We start from the raw sequence: 22,050 nt of genomic DNA on the forward strand, positions 1-22,050 counted from the left end.
GATCTGAATGGGGAACTCAGTGAGGCTCTCCCATGGAACTGTAAGCTTTGCAGTAAAGACAAGAGAATCACTGAGCAGGAGGCAAAGATTCGTGCCCTTCAGGCTGAATTAAGTCACACGAAATTTGAATTAGATAGGTTGAAGGGGAAAAGGATCTTGGGAGCTGGATAGAGCCTAAAGGTAACAAGTAGTGGGCAAAAGGAGAACAGTCCTTAAAAGTTCATCTACATTTGAGCAACATAGCTAATAAATTTGAATTGTTACCTGAAGTAGGTGGGGAAGAGCCTCATCCAGCTGTCAGTCACAGTGGGGTGCAGCAGACATCTAGCAAGGAAACTCAAAGTAGGTCGGTACTGAAAGAGAGTAGGAAGAAGAGTCTTGCTGCTAGGTAGTAGTCATAGGAAGAGTGTAAACCAAACAGTACAGGACAAATTAGGGACAAAGTCACAAGTATTGTGAAGCCAGGTGTCAGCCTTAGCTGGGTGACAGAGGACATAGGGAACTTGTTCAAAGGGTATCAGATTATTATGGTTGGTGGAGCAGGGAACAGCCTGGCTAAGAACAATAATTACAGCATTGGGGATGACCTTGATGAAAAAGGAGTAGCAACTACACACTCAAAGGGTTTTTTGTGGAGGTCCTGCAGCGCCATGACCAGTGCTGGGTAAACTTGCTGTGAAGTGTGAACATTGAGTTGAGCAGGCTGTTGTTGACTGTAATGAAATCTCATATGAGTGCAGTGCCAGTCACTGCAATTGGGAGATGGGAATATACTAGATGTGGCCTACGCCTGAGCAGGAGAGGGAAAGATAGGTTGGTTGAGCTTATTGCAGGTAATACTGATATACAAGGGCTGCCATCATACATAGCAAGATCCCTATGGTTACTGGTGTCAGAGGGGCACCTGTTGTAGGTTAGAATTAGGATTCAGGCACCCTGTCGTGAAAGAAGTGAAAATAACAAAGCCCCAGAAAATGCTTAATAACACACAAAGAAGTAAATACAGCTTATTTCATCAAAATAGTAGAGGACTGAATAACAAGGTAGAAGAGCTTCTTGGTTGTCTGGAAAATGTAGAACACTCTGAAAAAGATGACCCCTCTGCCTGTATGAGCACGACATAACCATATGTTGAAATGAAATGAAATGAAATGAAATGTCGTGTGGCTAGGGCCTCCCATCGGGTAGACCGTTCGCCTGGTGCAGGTCTTTCGATTTGACGCTACTTCGGCGACCTCCGCGTCGATGGGGATGAAATGATGATGATTAGGACAACACAACACCCAGTCCCTGAGCGGAGAAAATCTCCGACCCAGCCGGGAATCGAACCCGGGACCTTAGGATTGACATTCCGTCACGCTGACCACTCAGCTACCGGGGCTGGACAACCATATGTTAGATAAGTTACATAGGAAAAGGAGTTGTAACATATATTGAGACAGAAAGCAAGTTCAAAAACATTGAGACAAGTAGATTTTGAAGTGATCAGCAAATAGAAGTATGTGCATGTGAATTAATGCTGAAAAATAGTTCACTTTTAAATATAACTATTAAAAGATCCCCACTGAACATTTATGGGGAATTCCTTTTTGTGCTATCTGTCAGACAGCAGCAAGCAATTAATAGTCTGTGGTGACGGCAGTGTAGATTTCCTAAAGAATTCCTATAGGAAAAATGATCTTGTGATATGGATTATAAAATTTGATATTAACTTTTCAACATGTGTGGATAAAGACGGTACGACTCTAATTGATAATGTTTTCTTTGATGAAACTCAAAGTAGTAAAATAACTGTTTATCCCGATAAATAACATAGTGCCGTACAGTATTGATACTCCTCATTGGAAATCAGAATAGTTAATGACTCCAGGGCAAATATTTTTAAAATTAGTTTAAAGGAGATGCTTGGAATGTAATTTACAATGAACCAAATGCTAACAGAAAATTTAATCTATTCCATGATAAATTCGTATCATTATTTGAAAATAGCTTTCTGCATAAGCTAATCATAAAGGACACTAAACACGCATGTAAAAAACCATGGATCACTAGAGGAATAAAAGTATGTCGTGAAAGGAAAAGGGAAATGTATCTTCTGGCAAGAGCAAGTTGGAGTCCTGCAGTAGTTGCACATCACAAAAACTACTCAAAATTACTAAGAAAGGTTATTAAAAAAATCAAAGAATATGCACAGAATGTCAGAAATCAGTACTTATGATAACAGAGAAGGCCATGTGGAATGTGCTGAAATGAGACAGGACAACCAGCCATAGAACAAGATATCACCACTATTGAACTGAATGGGGGGCTATAATTGAGGAGTCACAGGTAGCAAACCCATTTAATAAGTATTTTTTAAATGCAGTATTATGAAAAGAAAAATCGTCACTCACCATATAGCAGAGATGCTGAGTTGCATATAGGCACAACAAAAAGACTGTCACAAATAAAGCTTTTAGTCCGTAAGACCCTCATCAAAAAATCAAATAGATGACAGACACGCACACGCACACGCAAACGCAACTCACGCGATTCACGGATTGTGTGTGAGAGTTGCAGTTGCGCGGGTGTGGCCGCGGGTGTGCGTGTGTGCGTGCGCGACGAAGACCTAATGGGCCGAAAGTTTTATTTGTGACAGTCTTTTTGCTGTGCATATTTGTGACCCAGCTTCTTTGCTATATGGTGAGTGGTAACTTTCCTTTCCATAATATTGTTACATTCCATCCTGAATTTTCAGTTTCATTTCTAAAATACATTAGAAAGCCTAGGGACAAGCAGTTAGAGTAAAATCACAGCAGTTCATTGAAAATGTAACTTTCATAAAATTCAGTCATGTGAATGTATCAACTACTTCTCCTCCTGAAATTAAGAAAATGACAGATTCTCTCAAAAATAGCTCATCTGGTTTTAATAGTGTTTCCAGTAGAGTACTAAAAGTTTGTTTCCATGTAATAAGCCCAGTCTTATCTGCAATATGTAATGCATAGCTAACTCGAGGCATTTTTCGAGACAGACGGAAATATGCCATTGTTAAACCCCTGTTTAACAAAGGTGGTAAGAGAGCTGTCAATAACCACTGGCCTGTTTCACTGCCAATATCATTCTCCAAAATTTTTGAGAAGACGGTGTAGTCTAGAATAGTATCTTACCTTAGCAACAATAGTACCCTGAGCAAATCACAGTTTGGGTTTCAAAAGGGTTGCTCTATTGAGAATGCCATTTACGTGTTTACTCGCCAGATTTTACAAGCGTTAAATAATAAAATAGTGCAGGTTAGTATTTTCTGTGACTCCTCTAAGGCTTTTTAACTGTGTGAATCACAGTAGTCTCCTAGATAAATTGATGTTTTATTGAATTCATGGTATAGCCAACCAATGGGTAATGTCAAATCTGATCAAAAGAATACAGAATACTTAGTAATTCAAGAAGTATAGTTCAGGGACATAATTCTGACTGGGACAAAAAAATATATATATATTATCATAACATATGGGGCTCCCTAAGGTTCAATTTTAGGTCCACCAGTGTTCCTCATACATGTAAATGATCTTCCATCTAGTATACAAGAAGCATAATTAGTTCTTTTTGCAGATGACACTGCAATCTAAGCTTACATACAGGAGCAGAAGAAATGGTGAACAAAGTTCTTAAAAGTATCATTGACTGGTTTTCTGCGAAAGGTCTCGTTCTCAATTTTAAGAAGACACAACATATTTAGTTTTGCACATCTAGCGGTACTACACCAATGATAGTGTAACATATGGTGAGGAACCAATAAATAGGGTGGAAACTTCAACATTCTTATGGGTCCATGTTGATGAGAATTTAAATAGGAGAGGAAAAAAAAACCACCACACACATTTTGGAACTCTTAAAACAACTTAGTCACATTTGCATTTAGAATCATTGCAAATATCAGGGAGAGAGAAATCAGTAAGTTGACGTATGTTCATATTTTCATTCAATAATGTTGTATGGAATAATGTTCTGGGGTAGCTCATATTTAAGAAAGTCTTCATTACAGAAAAAACAGGCTGTAAGAATAATATGTGGTGCTCACTCACGACCATCTTGTAGGCCTCTGTGGGGTATTCTGACTACTGCTTCACAGTATATGTATTCCCTCATGCAGTTTGTTGTAAATAATACACTACACTTCAAAAGGAACAATGAGGTACATAATTAAAATACCAGAAAGAAAAATGACATTCATTGATCCACGTAAAGCTTGTCTTTAGCACAATGTTGCAACAAAAAATTTTGATCTCTTACCCAGTGATATAAATTGTCTGACAGCATAGTAAAACAAACTTACAAAGTTTCTCCTTGACAGTTGCTTCTTTTCCACAGCATAATTCCTATTGCTGTAATGTGTGAAAGGTGGTGGGTAGAAATTACTAACTTGCATCTGTATATCTTTTATTCTTTTTGGAAAAAGAAACCCCCTTAGACCCCTTAGAAATGTTCAGAAACTAACTGTATGTACAAATTAATATGTGATGTGAATGTAAAATGGCTGTTTCACATTGTTACAATCTACCTTGCAAAATGATCCATGGAACATGTAACTAACAAACTATCCAGTGTAGTGATACATTGATAGTTGCCATGTTTACAAAATTCTCATATTCAGTATACCTGTAATCCATAATTTATCAGTCTCTTCAAAAGAGTCAGATCACAACATTTGTCTTGTGCAGATTGCTATTCTGGCACAAAGAAACCATTACTCCATTTAAAGATAGACAATTTTGATGATGCCTGTATCCTGATGTTTGTAAGTGACATATTTTCTGTGTGTTGCAGCAGTGTATCATAAATTTTGTTCTTTGTAAGATTGTGTTTAAGTTATTTTAATATTAGGATGTGTATGCACTTACAAAAGACGTGAATATGCATAATTTAGAAATTTTATTTTGTTTTTATTTAAGGGCACTGTACTCATCAAATCAGCTGATGAGTTAATGCAGTTCAGCAGAGGTGAGGAAAATTTATTAGAAAATCAAATAAAAGCCATTGCTGATGCTGGTGCTGACGTTATTGTAAGCGGAGGAAAGTTTGGAGACATGGCACTCCATTACATAAACAAGTATAATATGATGGCTGTTAAATTATCCAGCAAATGGGACATCAGAAGAGTTTGCAAAACAGTTGGTGCCACAGCTCTTCCTAGACTAGTAAGTTCAACATTCTTCCTGTGATAATATAAAGAGCACTTACTCATTTCTCAAAACATAATACAGTAACACATTAGAAATTGTTCATAGTCTAAAAAACATCCGGTTAACATCAAGTAGTACTTGCACATGAAGGTTTCCTTACGCACTTAATTATGTTTATAATGATGTGAATATAATAGAGGGAAACATTCCACTTGGGAAAAATATATCTAAAAACAAAGATTATGTGACTTACCAAACGAAAGCGCTGGCAGGTTGATAGACACTCAAACAAACACAAACATACACACAAAATTCAAGCTTTCGCAACCAACGGTTGCTTCATCAGGAAAGAGGGAAGGAGAGGGAAAGACGAAAGGATGTGGGTTTAAAGGGAGAGGGTAAGGAGTCATTCCAATCCTGGGAGCGGAAAGACTTATCTTAGGGGGGAAAAAGGACAGGTGCTCGCTCGCGCGCGCGCGCACACACATATCCATCTGCACATACACAGACACAAGCAGACATTTGTAAAGGCAAAGAGTTTGGGCAGAGATGTCAGTCGAGGCAGAAGTACAGAGGCAAAGATGTTGTTGAAAGACAGGTGAGGTATGAGCGGCGGCAACTTGAAATTAGCGGAGGTTGAGGCCTGACAGATAACGAGAAGAGAGGATATACTGAAGGGCAAGTTCCCATCTCCGGAGTTCTGACAGGTTGGTGTTAGTGGGAAGTATCCAGATAACCCGGACGGTGTAACACTGTGCCAAGATGTGCTGGCTGTGCACCAAGGCATGTTTAGCCACAGGGTGATCCTCATTACCAACAAACACTATCTGCCTGTGTCCATTCATGCGAATGGACAGTTTGTTGCTGGTCATTCCCACATAGAAAGCTTCACAGTGTATTAAAGATAACACTATTTTTTTTATATTTGCATAGCAGTATATTGCAGACTAGGTCTCGTGTCAGGTACTGATCATAGTCTATCTTCAGTATGATTCTCAAGCGATGATTTGCAGCTTGATCAGATCTCTCCAATTGCCATTACATACATGTCTGAAGCATTCAGTTAGCAATTCTTTCATATTACATGGTGACGTGGTCTTCAGTCCGAAGATTGGTTTGATGCAGCTGGCCATGCTACTCTTTCTTGTGCGAGCCTCTTCATCTCCAAATAGCTCCTGCAACCTACATTCTTCTCAGTCTGCTTACTGTAATCATCTCGAGGTCTCCCTCTACTATTTTTACCCCCAACACTTCCCTCCAATACTAAATTGATCACTGTCTCAAGAGTGTGTCCTATCAACCAATCCCTTCTTTTGGCCAAGTTGCACCACAAATTTCTTGTCTCCCCAATTCTGTTCAGTACCTGCTCATTAGTTACTTGATGGACCCTTTAATCTTCAACATACTTCTGTAGCACCACAATTTGAAAACTTCTATTTTCTTTTTGTCTAAACTATTTATCATCCATGTTTCACTTCCATACGGGGCTGCACTCCAAACAAATGTTTTCAGAAAATACTTCCTAACATTTAAGTCTGCATTTTTAAATATTCTATTTTCATCAATTAAATTCAATATCTCTTGTGTTATCCAAGTATTTCTATTAGGGCTAGTCTTTTTACCTGTTCGATCATTTGCTGCCTTCACTATTTCATCTCTTACAGCTACCCATCCGTCTTCTACTGTATTCTTTTCTCCTGCTCTAGTCATCTGTTGCGTAATGCTCCCTCTGAAACCCAGCAGCCCCTAGTTCTTTCAACTTAATCCAAGTCCCATCTCCTTAATGTTGTACCTTTTTGTAATCTGTTCAGTTTTAATCTATAGTCCATAACCAATAAATTGTGGTCAATCCACTTTTACCCCTGGAAATGTCTTAAATTTTAAGTTCTGGTTCTTAATCTCTGCCTAACCATTATATAATCAGTCTGAAACATTCTTGTGTCTCTTCTATGTTCTTAATCCAAGTGTTGTGATGACTGAATTATGTTCTGTGCAGTATTCTACCAGGCGTCTTCCACTTTCATTCCTTTCACCCACTCCATATTCGCCTACTATTTTTCCTTATCTTCCTTCTCCTACTATCGAATTCCAGTCCCCCATCAGAATTAAATTTTTGTCTCCTTTAACTATTTGAATAACTTGTTTTATCTCATCATACATTTCTTAAGTCTCTTCATCTGCAGAACTAGTTGGCGTAGGAAATTGTACTACTGTGCTAGGAGTGTGCTTTGTGTCTATTTTGGCTATGATAATGTGTTCACTGAGTTGTTCATAGTAGCGTACTTGCATTCCTATTTTCATATTCTTTATTAAACCGCCTCCCGCATTACCCCTATTTGACTTTGTGTTTATAAACTTGTATTCACCTGACCAGAAGTTCTCTTTCTCCTGTCACTGAACTTCACTAATTCCCACTATATCTAACTTCATCATATCCATTTCTCTTTTTAAATTTTATAACCTACCTTTTCGATTAAGTGATCTAACATTCCATGCTCTGATCCATAGAATGCCAGTTTCATTTCTCTTGATGACATCTTGCTTAGTAGTCCCCACCTGAGATCTGAATGGGGACTATTATACCTCCAGAATATTTTTACCCAAGGGGACACCATCATCATTTAACTAGACTGCATTGGGAGGAATTATGGCTGTAGTTTCCTGTTGCCAGCGGTTCGCAGTACCAACCCAGTGAGGATATTTTGGTAGATGTTACAAGGCTAGGTCAGTCAATCATCCAGACTGTTGGCACTGCAACTTCTGAAAGGGGCTGCTGCCTCACTTCACGAACTGAACATTTTTCTGGCCTGTCAACAGATAAATCCTTCACTGTGGCTGTACCTACGTTATGGCTATCTGTATTGTTGAGGCACACAAGCCACTCTAACAGCAGCTATGTGCATGCTTCATGAGGGTTTACATGGTAGGATAGCCCCAACAGGCTGCATTACATGATAGCACAATGAAATGAAATATACATATTTACAGTGACCTTTCGAGGTATCCTACACACTCGTCCTAGGAGTAGGCAATTTTATAAACAGTAGTTAGCAAGGGAAGTTTGCAGTCTCATAGACAGTGGTGTCCAAAGTTAAAGCAACAAACGGAAATTTTGCAATTTTGCAGGTTTGCATTTATTTTGCCACAAAATGGTATAAACAGGTGATAGCAAAGTAGAAACAGTGTAAAAAATACAGAAAGTAAACAACTGCAACATGCAGAACAGTAGACGAACGTGTTCTTTGTTTTTTCCAACTTAGCAGATTTGCATACACTTTCCGACAATTGTTTAATGTGTTCACTATGGGATGTGACTACCTCTGGCAGCCATAAAGGTCTGACAATGATGGAGCATGCAGTGAAAAACGTCATCAATGTCACATTGAGGCAATAACGCCCATTCTTCCTGCGGAGCTGCTCGCTAGTTTGGAGATTGGTTAGTGGATGCTGACGTGATATAACCCATCTCCCTAGTGCATTCCAGAAATGCTTTATGGGATTCAATTCTGAGGAGCAAGCAGGCCACACCATGTTTGCAGTATCTTCTGTTTCCAAGAAAACATCAACCACTGTGCTCTATGAAGTCTAGCATTATCGTCCATCAGTACGCGCAGCATCTTGCAGCAACCAAACATGAAGTCCCAAGACCTTGTCACGGTACCTGACAGCAGCTAAACCTTGCTGATTTACCTGTCCATTTCATTAAGAGGTATTTGAGTGGTCCACAGAATCCATGCCCCCACGATTAGCGCTCCTCCTCAATATCGTTCTCCTTCCACAATGTTCAGGTCTCAGAATGGTTTTCCACATTCCCTTCAGATGCGAATCCATCAAGAATCACTTCCCAGACCAAATCGGGATTATTGTGTGAAAGTGCACGCTGAAAGTGATGTGATCTGGTACTGAATTAGAAACGTGAAACTCTGAAATACCTGACAGTAATGCTTGTCTGGGGCTCTCAATTTAAGAAGTGCTGTGTAAATTGTGTATTGAAGTTCACTTCATGAGATTATCAGGAGTGTATTGGGTGTCCCACTTGTATGGGGTCCCAGAAGAAGCATTATAAAATTCTTAATAAAACAGGACATGAAACCAAATTTGTACATGAAATACCTTTATGGTTGAGAAATGAAGCTATAGTGCAAGAAGTGCTACATGTTTGTGAATGTTGCTGCCAGAGTATTTGGCATGATTGACTGGTTTTCCTGACAGATGTTCTCATGTAACTCATTTATGTTGTGTGGTTTGTTCTTGTACACATTACCTTTAAGGTGACCAACAGAAAGAAGCCAGGCATCAAGGTTTAAGTCAAATGACTATGGGGCCTGTAATCCTTTGGAAATCACTCTGTGTCAAGAAGAAATGATTCCACTGCACCCATACTCTATTTAGATATGTGGCATGTTCGCCCATCTTGGTGGTACCAGCCAAGTGTCAGTTCCTCATCATCCAACCTACTTCACAAATTCATGAAGCAATATCTACTAAACTGGTGACTAGCATAAAAAAAATGGTCTGATGCTGCACTGCAGTGATAATGCACAGAAAACTTAAACAGAAGACCCATACACAGCTCATGAAACTCATTGTCGCCACAGTTCACAGCTGCTGCCATGTCGATGAGTTACATGAGAACATCTTCTGTGAAATGCAATACTCAGGCAGAAACATTCTCAAAAATACAGCGACTTGTTGAACTGTGTATACTAGTGGAAGAAGTGATTTCCAGCACCTTTTGTGATGTACCTTCATTTCTCTGTCGTAAAGGAATGTTGTGCACAATTTTTGTTTCAGTGAGTGTGCGTGTGTGTGTGCGTGTGTGCGTTTGTGTAAACCAACCGAACACAGTAGAATGTGTTATGAGATATTAAGATTTTTATAATACGTTTCCCGGGGCTCCTTAAGAGCGGGAAACCCTGTATTTCTGGTACTGTCACAGAATACATGTACCCAGTTTGGTACTCAACATTTCATGTTGAACAAGTGGTCATCTACAGAAACTTGCAGTGATACCCCCACCTAGTAGTCTGAGGAGTAGCTGTGAATAAGGAAAGAACAGGATTAAGATATGTAAAGGCCTGTACACTGCATGGAGATATAAGGCCAGTTAAGGAACAACTTACTGCAAATATCACTGGGAATAATTAAATTACTTGGACATGTGGACTGTTGTGAGTAGGCAAGATTCTCTATATGCTTCCCAGAACATAGACAGTTATGGAGAAGGTACGACCTGGTTCCAGTGAAAATCTTTGAACAAATGAGAATAGAAGTTGCCAGCTTGAAAGCAAACCAAATGAGGACTTCTATCAATCCTGAAAACATCAATTGTGAGCTGAAGACCAAATTGAATGAGGTGGCACAGTGGTTAACACACTGGACTAGAGTTTGGCCACCCTGATGTAGGTTTCCCACCATTTGCCAAAATTGCTTCAGGTAAATGCCAGGATGGTTCCTGTGAAAGGGCACAGGCAATTTCCTTCCCAAATCCGAACTTGTGCAGCATCTCTAATGACCTCATTGTTGACGGGATTGCAAGCACTAATCTCTTTATCCTCCAAAGAACATATTGTGAAACATTATGCTCCAGTTCTTCAGTTTCAACATTTCGTTTAATTTTGATTTGGTAACAGGCATGTGTGGATTGTTTCATTCATCCTGAAACATTTATAGAGCATGTGTTGCCACTCGGTCTTTAATATTAAGATAGGCACTTTCAGTGCAGCCTCAGTAGGCCAGGCTTGAAAATGAACCTGTAAGTTTTGAAACTAGTCACCTAATAAATACTGCAACTGTTGACAGAACCATTAATAAACATTTTAAGAAATTGTGCTCCAGTCTTTAGCTTGCCCTCCCATCGTCGTCGTTGTTGTTGTTGTTGTTGTTGTTGTTGTTGTTGTTGTTGTGGTCTTCAGTCCTGAGACTGGTTTGATGCAGCTCTCCATGCTACTCTATCGTGTGCAAGCTGCTTCTTCTCCCAGTACCTAGTGCAACCTACATCCTTCTTAATCTGTTTAGTGTATTCATCTCTTGGTCTCCCTTTATGATTTTTACCCTCCACGCTGCCCTCCAATACTAAATTGGTGATCCCTCGATGTCTCAGAACATGTCCTACCAACCGATCCCTTCTTCTAGTCAAGTTGTGCCACAAGCTCCTCTTCTCCCCAATTCTATTAAATACCTCCTCATTAGTTATGTGATCAACCCATCTAATCTTCAGCATTCTTCTGTAGCACCACATTTCGAAAGCTTCTATTCTCTTCTTGTCTAAGCTATTTATCGTCCACGTTTCACTTCCTGACACTTAAATCAATACTCGATGTTAACAAATTTCTCTTCTTAAGAAACGCTTTCCTTGCCATTGCCAGTCTACATTGTATATCCTCTCTACTTCGACCATCGTCAGTTATTTTGCTCCCCAAATAGCAAAACTCCTTTACATACTTTAAGTATGTCATTTCCTAATCTAATTCCCTCAGCACCACCCGACTTTGACTACATTCCATTATCCTCGTTTTGCTTTTGTTGATGTTCATCTTATACCCTCCTTTCAAGACACTGTCCTTCCTTCCTTTCCGGGCTGCATACCTTCCCTTTCCGCATCCTTCCCCATCACCCATCTTCGCCCCCCCCCCCCCTCTCACCTCTGGCTCTTTCCTTCCCTTTCTCCCCCTCTGGGAGTATGGTTTGTGCCTACGTCCGGAGACGGACGCTCGTAAATGTACCGCATTCTTCGCCTTCCTTGCTTGTATGTCTTCCTCCTTCCTTTGTCCTTCTCTTTTCCTTACGTCTTCTCTTTACCCTTTTCTCCGCTGCGGCGTTTGAGACCTCTCTTCTTTCCTTTCCCTTTCTCTTTCTTCCTCCCTGTGCGTGTCTGAAGGCCGACCCATGCATTTTTGTGCGTAGCCGGTGACGGGATAACGCGTAATTCCCTGCCGCGGGTAGACAGGTAGGACACGTACGTACCCCCGGTAACGGCCAGGCCCAGGGAGGGGTGATTACCCGAGCTGATACCTTCCGAAAGTGCCGATTGGTCCCTCCGTCAGTTTGTCGGGAGGTGTGACCTGAGGTGTGAACAATCACCTAAGGCGGGAGTGCCCTCAGAGAGGGCCCCCACAAGGGAGGAGCACGCCATCGGAGACGCCGGTAATCATGAGGGATTCTTCCGCAATGGTTTCCTCACCTTCTACTATGTCTGCTCACAAGCGTAAGTTCACTGAGTCTCAGCCACAGATAGTTCTTCCATCATTGCCACAGTTCCTTGTTGTTTCTCGGTCTGACGAAGGTCACGACTTCTCCACGGTCAACCCTTTCATTATTCAGAAAGGTGTCGACGCAATTGCAGGTCCTGTAAAGTCTTGTTCCAGATTACGGAATGGCACCTTGTTGTTAGAAACAGTCGGTGCCCTCCAGGCACAAAAATTGCTGCGTACTTCACTGCTCCACACCTTCCCTGTCCGGGTTGAACCGCACCACACTTTAAATTCCTCGCATGGAGTCGTTTATACACGCTCCCTCGATGGATTGTCTGACGAAGAAATTCAGCACTACCTGTCTGACCACGGCGTAACGGCTGTTCATAGAGTTATGAAAAGGGTTGACACGAACCTCATTCCAACCCGCACTGTCTTCTTGACATTTGACAAAGTTCAACTCCCATCGAAAATCAAAGCAGGCTATGAGATAATTTCCGTTCGCCCTTACGTCCCGAACCCTACGCGTTGCTATTGGTGTCAGCGGTTCAATCACACCAGCCAGTCCTGTTCCAATCCGGCCAAATGTGTTAAGTGTGGCAAGGATGCCCATGAGGGTGCTTGTTCACCTCCATCCCCTCGCTGCATCAACTGTATGGGTGACCACGCTGCTTCCTCTCGTGATTGCCCCGTTTTTAAGGACGAAAAGCTCATCCAGGAAATCAGAGTGAAGGAAAAGGTGTCGACCTTTGCTGCTCGAAAATTATTCGCCAGTCGACAGCCCACCGTGCCTCAGACAGGAAAATACAGCACTGTTCTTGCTTCTCCTCGGCCAACAAAGGAGGCGGCCATGCAGACTTGTGACCTCACCTTTAGTACCACGGCCAGCGCAAAGATTGCCCGTTCAACCTCACCACTTTCGCCTGCCCACTCTATGGCTCACCCTTCATCGGGTTCTGCTAAATCTCGAGCCCACAAGTCAGACACCAAGACTTCGAAAAAAGAGCATACTCGTGAAGATTTTTTACGTACCCCAACTTTACAACCATCGGTACCTCCTTCATCTAAACATCATATTTCCAAGAAGGCTAATAAGAAACCCAGTTCATCTCCTTCTCCGCCAAGGCATGTCTCATCTACAGCTCCACCTGGTGGAAATCGCCCTCGGCCGTCTTCTGTGTCGCCGAGGCGCACTGCTGGCAGCCGATCAACCGGCCGATCGCTGGTGGCAGGAGCTGCTCCTGAACAACCTATGGACCAGGATCTTCTGCTTTCGGCTGAATGCCATTCCATGCTGTCCGTCGCAAGCTCTGAGCAGTCGTTGAGTTGACAGCAACTTTGGTCACATTCCTCCATTTTGTGTTCACCCTATGTCCATTATCCACTGGAATATCCGCGGCATTCGAGCCAATGCCCACCACCCGCTTTGGGGATCTCCACATCCTTGTCCACGTGGCTCACTATTGCTAGACGTCTTCCACCAAGCGGATCTAGTTTGCCTCAACACTGGGTTCCCCACATTTTTGTCTGCCTCCACGACAAATTTATCTCATTTGGACCTTGCGGTCGGTACTGTTCCGCTAGCTCGGCGCTTCGAATGGTTCACCCTTGATGATACACACTCGAGTGACCACTTTCCATGTGTCCTTAGACTGCAGCCTCAACTGCCATATATGCGCCCGCGACGCTGGAAGTTTGCCCAAGCTGATTGGACACTTTTTTCCCAGCGTCGACGATATGGTCATACATATTACCGACGTTATTCTTACAGCTGCGGAAAGTTCAATACCACGCACCTCCGAATTGCCCCGGCACCCTCCAGTTCCTTGGTGGAACGAGGCATGCCGTGACGCAATACGTGAGCGGCGACGTGCTCTTCGCATTTTCCGCCACCATCCTACTTTGGCCAACTGTATCCGCTATAAGCAGTTCCGTGCGCGATGCCGTCGCGCCATCCGTGATAGCAAGAAGGCAAGCTGAAAATTCTTTATTAGCTCATTTAACACCTTCACTCCCTCCTCGGAAGTTTGGAGTCGGCTTCGACGGTTCTCAGGCGCGCCTAGTTTCTCCCCGGTCTCTGGGCTCACTGTCGCGCATGATACATTAGTGGACCCCGTCGCAATTTCTACCTCATTGGGTCAGCACTTTGCTGCGATTTCAAGCTCTTCAAATTACTCGCCAGCGTTTCTCCCGAAGAAATGTGCAGCGGAAGTGCGACATCTTGCTTTCTCCTCTCAAAATCGCGAAAGCTACAATATACTGTTTTCTACATGCGGGAACTCCAACATGCACTCTCTTCTTCTCGCTCTTCCGCCCCAGGACCGGATGGTATCCACGTCCAAATGTTGCTGCATTTATCAACCCATAGTCTGTGTTTCCTCCTTCGCCTTTATAATCGAATTTGGACCGACAGTACTTTTCCCAGACGATGGCGGGAAGCTATCGTCGTTCCCGTTCCGAAACCTGGAAAGGACAAACATCTCCCCTCTAGCTATCGCCCCATTTCTCTCACGAGTAGTGTCTGTAAGGTTTTGGAGCGTATGGTGAATTACCGTTTAGCTTGGTGGCTGGAATCCCGCAGTCTTTTAACACCTGCCCAATGCGGATTCTGAAAGCATCGTTCTGCAGTTGACCATCTTGTTGCTCTCTCCACTTATATCATGAACAATTTCATCCGGAAACGCCAAACGGTAGCAATATTTTTTGATCTGGAGAGAGCATACCATACCTGTTGGAGGACAGGCATCCTCCGCACACTGTTCTCTTGAGGCTTTCGAGGCCGACTGCCCCTTTTTCTTCGCGAATTTATGGCAGAGCGCACATTTAGGATGCGGGTGAACACTACTCTCTCCCGTACCTTCTCCCAAGAAAATGGGGTACCCCAGGGCTCGGTGCTGAGTGTTGTACTGTTTGCCATTGCCATAAATTCAATTATGGATTGTCTCCTTCCTGATGTCTCGGGCTCCCTCTTTGTGGACGATTTTGCGATCTACTACAGCTCTCAACGGACCAGCCTTCTTGAACGACGTCTTCAAGGATGTCTCGATCGCCTCCACTCTTGGAGCATCGAAACCGGCTTCCGTTTTTCTCCCAGTAAGACCGTATGTGTTAATTTTTGGCGACGTAAGGAGTTTATTTCGCCCTCCTTACATCTAGGACCTATCAACCTTCCGTTTTCAGACGTCGCTAAATTCTTGGGTCTTATGTTTGACAGAAAACTGTGCTGGTACTCCCACGTTTCCTATCTTTCGGCTCGCTGTCTGCGATCCCTCAACACCCTCCGTGTCCTGAATGGTACCTCCTGGGGAGCGGACCGAGTGGTCCTTCTCCGCCTCTATCGCACCTTGGTGCGCTCGAAATTGGACTATGGAAGCATAGTCTACTCCTCTGCTCGGCCGTCTATTCTTCGGCGTCTCGACTCTATCCACCACCGTGGATTACGTTTGGTGTCTGGAGCTTTTTACACCAGCCCTGTGGAAAGTCTTTATGCTGAGACTGCTGAACCTCCGCTGTCCAATCGGCGAGCAGTCCTTCTGAGTCATTATGCTAGCCATCTGTCTTCCATGCCTGCTAATCCAGCCCATGACATTTTTTTCGACGCCTCCTTTGATGTAGGGTATGCAGGCCGCCCCTCCTCCCTACTACCACCGGGAGTCCGCTTCTGTCAACTGCTCCATTCTCTTTCCTTCCGCTTTCCTAAAACTTTCTTGACAACTTGGGGTACAGCACCGCCTTGGCTCCGTCCCCGGATCTGCCTGCTCCGTGACCTTTGTCGATTTCCCAAGGATGGTACCCCTTCACTTGTTTATCATCGGGCATTTGCTGCTCTATGTGCACAAATGACGGGCGCCACATTTATTTACACCGACGGCTCGATAACATCGTTAGGTGTAGGGAGTGCCTATATTGTTGGCGCCACCCCAAATCACTTTCGGCTTCCCGACCAGTGTTCGGTTTATACTGCGGAGCTTTACGCTGTTCTCCAGGCTGTCCACTACATCCGCCGCCATCAGCGGATACAGTACGTAATCTGCTCAGATTCTCTCAGCTCTCTCCTCAGTCTCCAAGCTCTTTACCCCGTCCACCCTCTGGTCCACCGAATTCAGGACTGTCTGCGCTTGCTCCACCTGGGGGGCTTTTTGGTGGCGTTCCTCTGGCTCCCGGGTCACGCTGGTATCTGTGGGAATGAGGCGGCCGATATAGCGGCCAAGGCTGCAGTCTCTCTTCTTCGGCCGGCTATTCAGTCGATTCCCTTCACCGATCTACGGAGCACTTTATGTCGTAGAGTTGTTCTTTTATGGTACGCACATTGGTCGACACTTCCCCATAATAAATTGCGGGACGTGAAAGCTCTTCCTTGTGCTTGGACCTCTTCCTCCCGAACGCGTCGTCGGGAGGAGGTCATTTTAACTAGACTCCGGATAGGGCACTGTCTGTTTAGCCATCAACATCTTTTAAGCGGCGATCCTCCCCCACTCTGTCCCCACTGCTCTCAGCTGTGGACGGTAAGACACCTTTTAATTGAGTGCCCCTATTTAACTCTGTTACGCGCCCGTCTCCAGCTGTCGCCTGATATATCGTCAATTTTAGCAGATGACACGCGCTCGGCCGATCGTGTTCTCGAGTTTATTAGTGACAGTGAAATGACGTCAGTCATTGGAAGTTTTTTTTGGGGACCACCAACCCCTTTCTGTAGTGGAATTTTAAGCCTTCTTTCTGCTTTTAGTTTCTCCAATTTTTTTTTAGTTTCGTTCCCATTTCTGCTGTTTTCCATTTTCGGTTTCTATTATTTCCTAAGTCACAGACCGGGCGCTATTGACCATAGCAGTTTTGCGCCCTAAAACCTAAAACCAAAACCAAGACACTGTCCATTCCGTTCAACTGCTATTCCAAGTCCTTTGCTGTCTCTGACAGAATTACAATGTCATCGGCGAACCTCAAAGTTTTTATTTCTTCTCCATGAATTTTAATACCTACTCCGAACTTTTCTTTTGTTTCCTTTATTGCTTGCTCAATATACAGATTGAATATCATCGGGGATAGGCTACAACCCTGTCTCACTCCCTTCCCAACCACTGCTTCCCTTTCGTGTCCCTGGACTCTTATAACTGCCATCTGGTTTCTGTACAAATTGTAAATAGCCTTTTGCTCTCTGTATTTTACCCCTGCCACCTTCAGAATCTTTATATTGCGAAATGAATTGTTTCCGGTGCAGTATATGCTCATTGCATCAAAGTATTATATTGTTTCATTGTAATATTTAACTGTGTAAAAAGATGTTTGTCATAAATAATAACTATAACAACAACAACAACAACAACATTTGGAGCACAAACTAAGAAAATCAGCTTGTGGCATGTTGCTTGTATGTACTGCAGGCTTATTGTTGTTTATTCTGGCACATTCCAGTTCAGATTTGAAGCAGATCTTGGAATTAGTCCTTTGTCACAGTTTTATTTTCAACAAATGGCTACAGTTATGTAGCTGTTTTTTGTTGATGTAGTCAGTCAGCTAGTACACACAGCTAGGTGTTACTTATAAACATAAGTTTGCCATTTCATTTTGCAGGTATATGTTGATTTATTTGATGTATTTTATCGATGCTAGCATGAATTCAGCATAATAATTATGATCAAAGACTGACTTTTTTTAAATTTATAGACAGCTCCAACTAAAGAAGAATTAGGGTATGCTGACCACGTGTATGTTGATGAACTTGGTGACACTTCGGTAGTAGTTTTTAAGTTAGAAGGACGAGAGTCTCGAATTGCAACCATTGTTATTCGTGGCTCAACTGACAATTATATGGATGATATAGAACGTGCTGTGGACGATGGTGTGAATACCTTCAAGGGCATCACAAGGGTAAGTTTGGCTTGCGGATACTTTAGTTTCTTGCTTTTTAGAGTTGTGATAGCTATACTGTTACCTTAATTGATTTTATTTTGTGGACTTAAGCACAGACTCAAATGCTGTAATCTCTAAGAGTTATATATCAGATTTAGTGTTATTATCAGCCCTAATGCATGTGGTGAAGTAACAGTAGTTGTGGGTACGAGTGTCAGGATTTTAAAAGCGGAAGTACTTGTGTGTGCATGTAATAATGATCCTATGACTGAACTCTTTGCACAGTTCCAAGAAAAGGAAAAAGTGTCCTTCGTTTAACAATAACTCAAAGGAATAGGAGTTTGATGATACTGTACTCACATTGTTTATAGGATACAACATATGTTGGAACTAAATAGGGAGCAGCCTACAAAATTTTATATAAATATTTTTAACAACTGATAAAAGGAAAATTGCTACTCACTGTATAGTGGAGATGCTGTGTCGCAGATACACACAGCAAAAAGACTGTTGTACCTATCTGCGACTCAGCATCTCCGCTGTATGGTGAGTAGCAACTTTCCTTTTCATAATATTGCTACACTCCATTCTGAATTTTCCATTGTTTAAGGAACTTTAAATGCGAACATTTTTAGGTTAGGCTTTACCGTGACTGTTACTGACATTAAATGAAACAACAAGTTCACTGTTGCCAGTCACCGTTTTATTTATTTCCACGACGTGTTTCGAAGGTTTAAACCTCCATCATCGGGTGGATTTACATTAGTAAGTATTACATTTGTGTGTGTGTTGTGTTAAGATTTTGGAGGAACTTGTGGCATTGCCTAGTGGAGAAACGAGACGCTATTTCAGAATATGGTTTAGGATTACTTTTGACGAAAAATTACACTGATATCTAATGGTAAACATTAAATAAATAAACTACAGTACCTTCAGTGATCACAGGTTCCTTTTGCTGTCGTAACACATCACATGTATACTGCCACATTTGTAAACAAATATGGCGTCTGGAATCAGCTGGGTGCAAGGTTCGTATAGCAGAAGTGAAGACATAATCGCAAAGTGCAAAGAATATACATAACTATATTATTACAGAATAATTGCTTTAAGCATTTAGTGGTGTTTGTTTTGAGGTGTCAAATATATGTGTGTGTACTTCAGGTGGTATATAAATCCAATTCTGACAAGTTAAAACAGCAAACATTCGTACTCGTTTATACAATCAGGTGAAATGTTAAAATGGCTTAAACTTCATACTTATTGATAACAATTAGGTGAAATGTTACAGACTATAATTACAATGATCATATTGGCTACAACAGAAAAATCATACATACATTACACTCTTTGATTGGGGTTAATAAACAGATGTGAAGTGAGGGGCTGGAGGCAGAAGGAGAGGTAGAGAGAGAGGAAAAGTGTGTGTGTGTGTGTGTGTGTGTGTGTGTGTGTGTGTGTGTGTGTGAAAGGGAGAGGGGGGGGAGAGAGAGAGAGAGAGAGAGAGAGAGAGAGAGAGAGAGAGAGAGAGAAAAGAGTGATTATATGAGAGAAAACATTTACATGGGAAGGAGTCTTAAGATTGCATGTTGCATATATTAGCTGCCTAAAGGTTGGGGTAATACATTGGTTAATGCTATAAAATATGCAGATAGATATACATTTGTGCCAGTAGTTGATGTACATACAGTTTTAAGCTGACAAGGGGTACAAGCTGTTGGTGTGATGAATTATCTGTGAATGAGGTCAATCTCTTGTAGTCTTGGCAGCTGTAAATATTTATGGTAAATATTAGGTGTGTGTGTGTGTGTGTGTGTGTGTGTGTGTGTGTGTGTGTGTGTGTGTGCGCATTTTTATGAGTGTAGGCAGTTGCTGAAAACGGAGATGATACTATTGTAAATATTGTCCTTTTTGTCATTTAAGATAGATTCTGGTTGTTTCATTTGATGTTTGTATATTTGGAGTGTTTCAAGGATGTCTAGTTTTCTGCCTTTTGGTTGGATGTGTAAGATGCTAATACTTGTGTTGTTAACATGGTGTTTTGTTTCATGCAGGTGGGTAGCTATTGCTGATGTGTGATATTTTTTGTTTTTTAGTGCTGCCATGTGTTCCTTGAACCTAATCTCAAATGATCTGCCTGTCTGGCCTATGTAGAAGCAGTCACAGTCCAAACATTCAATTTTGTACACACCTGTGTGATGAAGTGGGTGTCATGTGCCGATGTTGTGGGGTAACTTCTGTCCAATCTTGTTGTCTGTTGTAAAGGATATGCTTATGCCTTTCCGTTTGAAGGCATTGGCAATCTGGTATGAAATGTTACCCAGAAAGGGGATTGTATGGAAGATGTTATTTTCTTTTTGTTTTTTGTGTTGTGATTCCTTTGCCATTATTGAGTGTTTTAGGGTGTCTACTATGGAGCTGTTATAACCATTTTCAATAGCTGTTTGTTTCATTATTTCAATTTCTTGATCACATTTATCTTCTGAGAGTGGTAGTTGGATAGCTCTATTAATCATGTACCGGAATGCTGCCATTTTGTGTGCTGCGGGGTGGCAAGAGGAGTTGTGGATTGTGGTATGTGTTGTTGTAGGCTTCCGATAAATTTCAAACTGATGTCTGTTATTCTTTATTCTAATGGTAAGGTCTAGGAAATTTATACTGTCGTCTTTTTGGTGTTCAACTGTGAATTTTATGTTTTCATGGGAGTTGTTGAAAAACTGATTCAACTCACTGATGTCATCTTTAGTGCCTTTGATTAAAATGATGGTATCATCTACATATCTGTAGTAGTAGATGATATTTTTGAGGAGGTGGTGATTGGAATTCAGGATTTTGTCTTCTAGGTTACTTATAAATATTTCTGCTAGCAATCTGGAAAGATTTGAGCCCATTGCCAGACCATCTGTTTGTTGGTAGATTTTATTGTTAAATTTAAAATAGTTGTGTGAAAGTGTGAATTCAAGCAGGTCCATTAGTTCATTAATGTTAGTTGAAGGGATATTTTTGTGTTTATGCAGGTTGGTATTAATTATCTGTAGTGTGGGATCTATTGGCACAGAGGAATATAGGTTTTGTATGTCAAATGAGGCAAGTGTGGCTCCATCAGGTACATATATGTTTTTGACATATTGTGTAAATTCTGTTGTGTTTTTAAGTGTTCTCTCATTATTGAATGTGTATGCTTGTTTGAGAATTCTGAAGAGTATTTTATTGAGCTTGAATGTTGGGCTGTTCCTACAGTTCACTATGGGCCTGATGGGGGTCCCGTTTTTGTGGATCTTTGGTTGTGATCTAAGGCAAGGTGCTTGTGGGCTCATTGTTACAATGTTTCTTGCTTCTTGGATGGTGAGTAGGAAGTTAATGTTGTTTGAAATGTGTTAATTCTCCTTTTGTATTCTGGCTGTTGGATCTTTATGTATTTCAGTTATGTTGCTGGTTTGGAAGAAGTCTAAAGTTTTTTCTATGTATGTTGTTCTGTCCATTACAACAGTTGTGTTGCCCTTGTCAGCTTTTACAATTATTGCATTATTCACGTTTAATTTAGTCTTAATGGTACGTGTAAGGGCTTCTTCTCTTTTCTTGTATGCTGGGAAAGGTTTTGCAATTTCCTTTTCAATGATTTCGTTAATTTTGTGGCAGGCTGATATTCTGTCAGTTTGCTTCTTAAAGGCGATGGTCGAGATCTGTGTTGCACAAGTGATGAGCTTTTCTTGGTTCTTTTGATCCAGCGGAGCTTGAACATTGTGTTTTAAGCCTTTGCAGAGTAGTGCCTCTTCTTCTGCAGTGAATTTTATGTTCGTGTTGTTGAGGAAGGGTGTGTAGAATGTGTGTTTCTTTTGGCTGTTTTGGTT

The 22,050-nt window shown here is 41.8% G+C and overlaps 1 protein-coding gene across 1 annotated transcript in view; it reads left to right on the forward strand.

Annotated features, from left to right (window-relative positions):
* Positions 1–22,050, forward strand: part of LOC126194633 (T-complex protein 1 subunit theta) — a 123,622-nt gene that overhangs the window by 89,000 nt on the left and 12,572 nt on the right. The window contains exons 6-7 of the mRNA XM_049932801.1: positions 4,932–5,177; positions 18,017–18,220. Of these exons, the coding sequence (XP_049788758.1) occupies positions 4,932–5,177; positions 18,017–18,220 (450 nt within the window). The remainder of the gene's footprint in view (positions 1–4,931; positions 5,178–18,016; positions 18,221–22,050) is intronic.

Source organism: Schistocerca nitens, chromosome 7 (assembly GCF_023898315.1).
Source record: "Schistocerca nitens isolate TAMUIC-IGC-003100 chromosome 7, iqSchNite1.1, whole genome shotgun sequence".
Taxonomy (NCBI): domain Eukaryota; kingdom Metazoa; phylum Arthropoda; class Insecta; order Orthoptera; family Acrididae; genus Schistocerca; species Schistocerca nitens.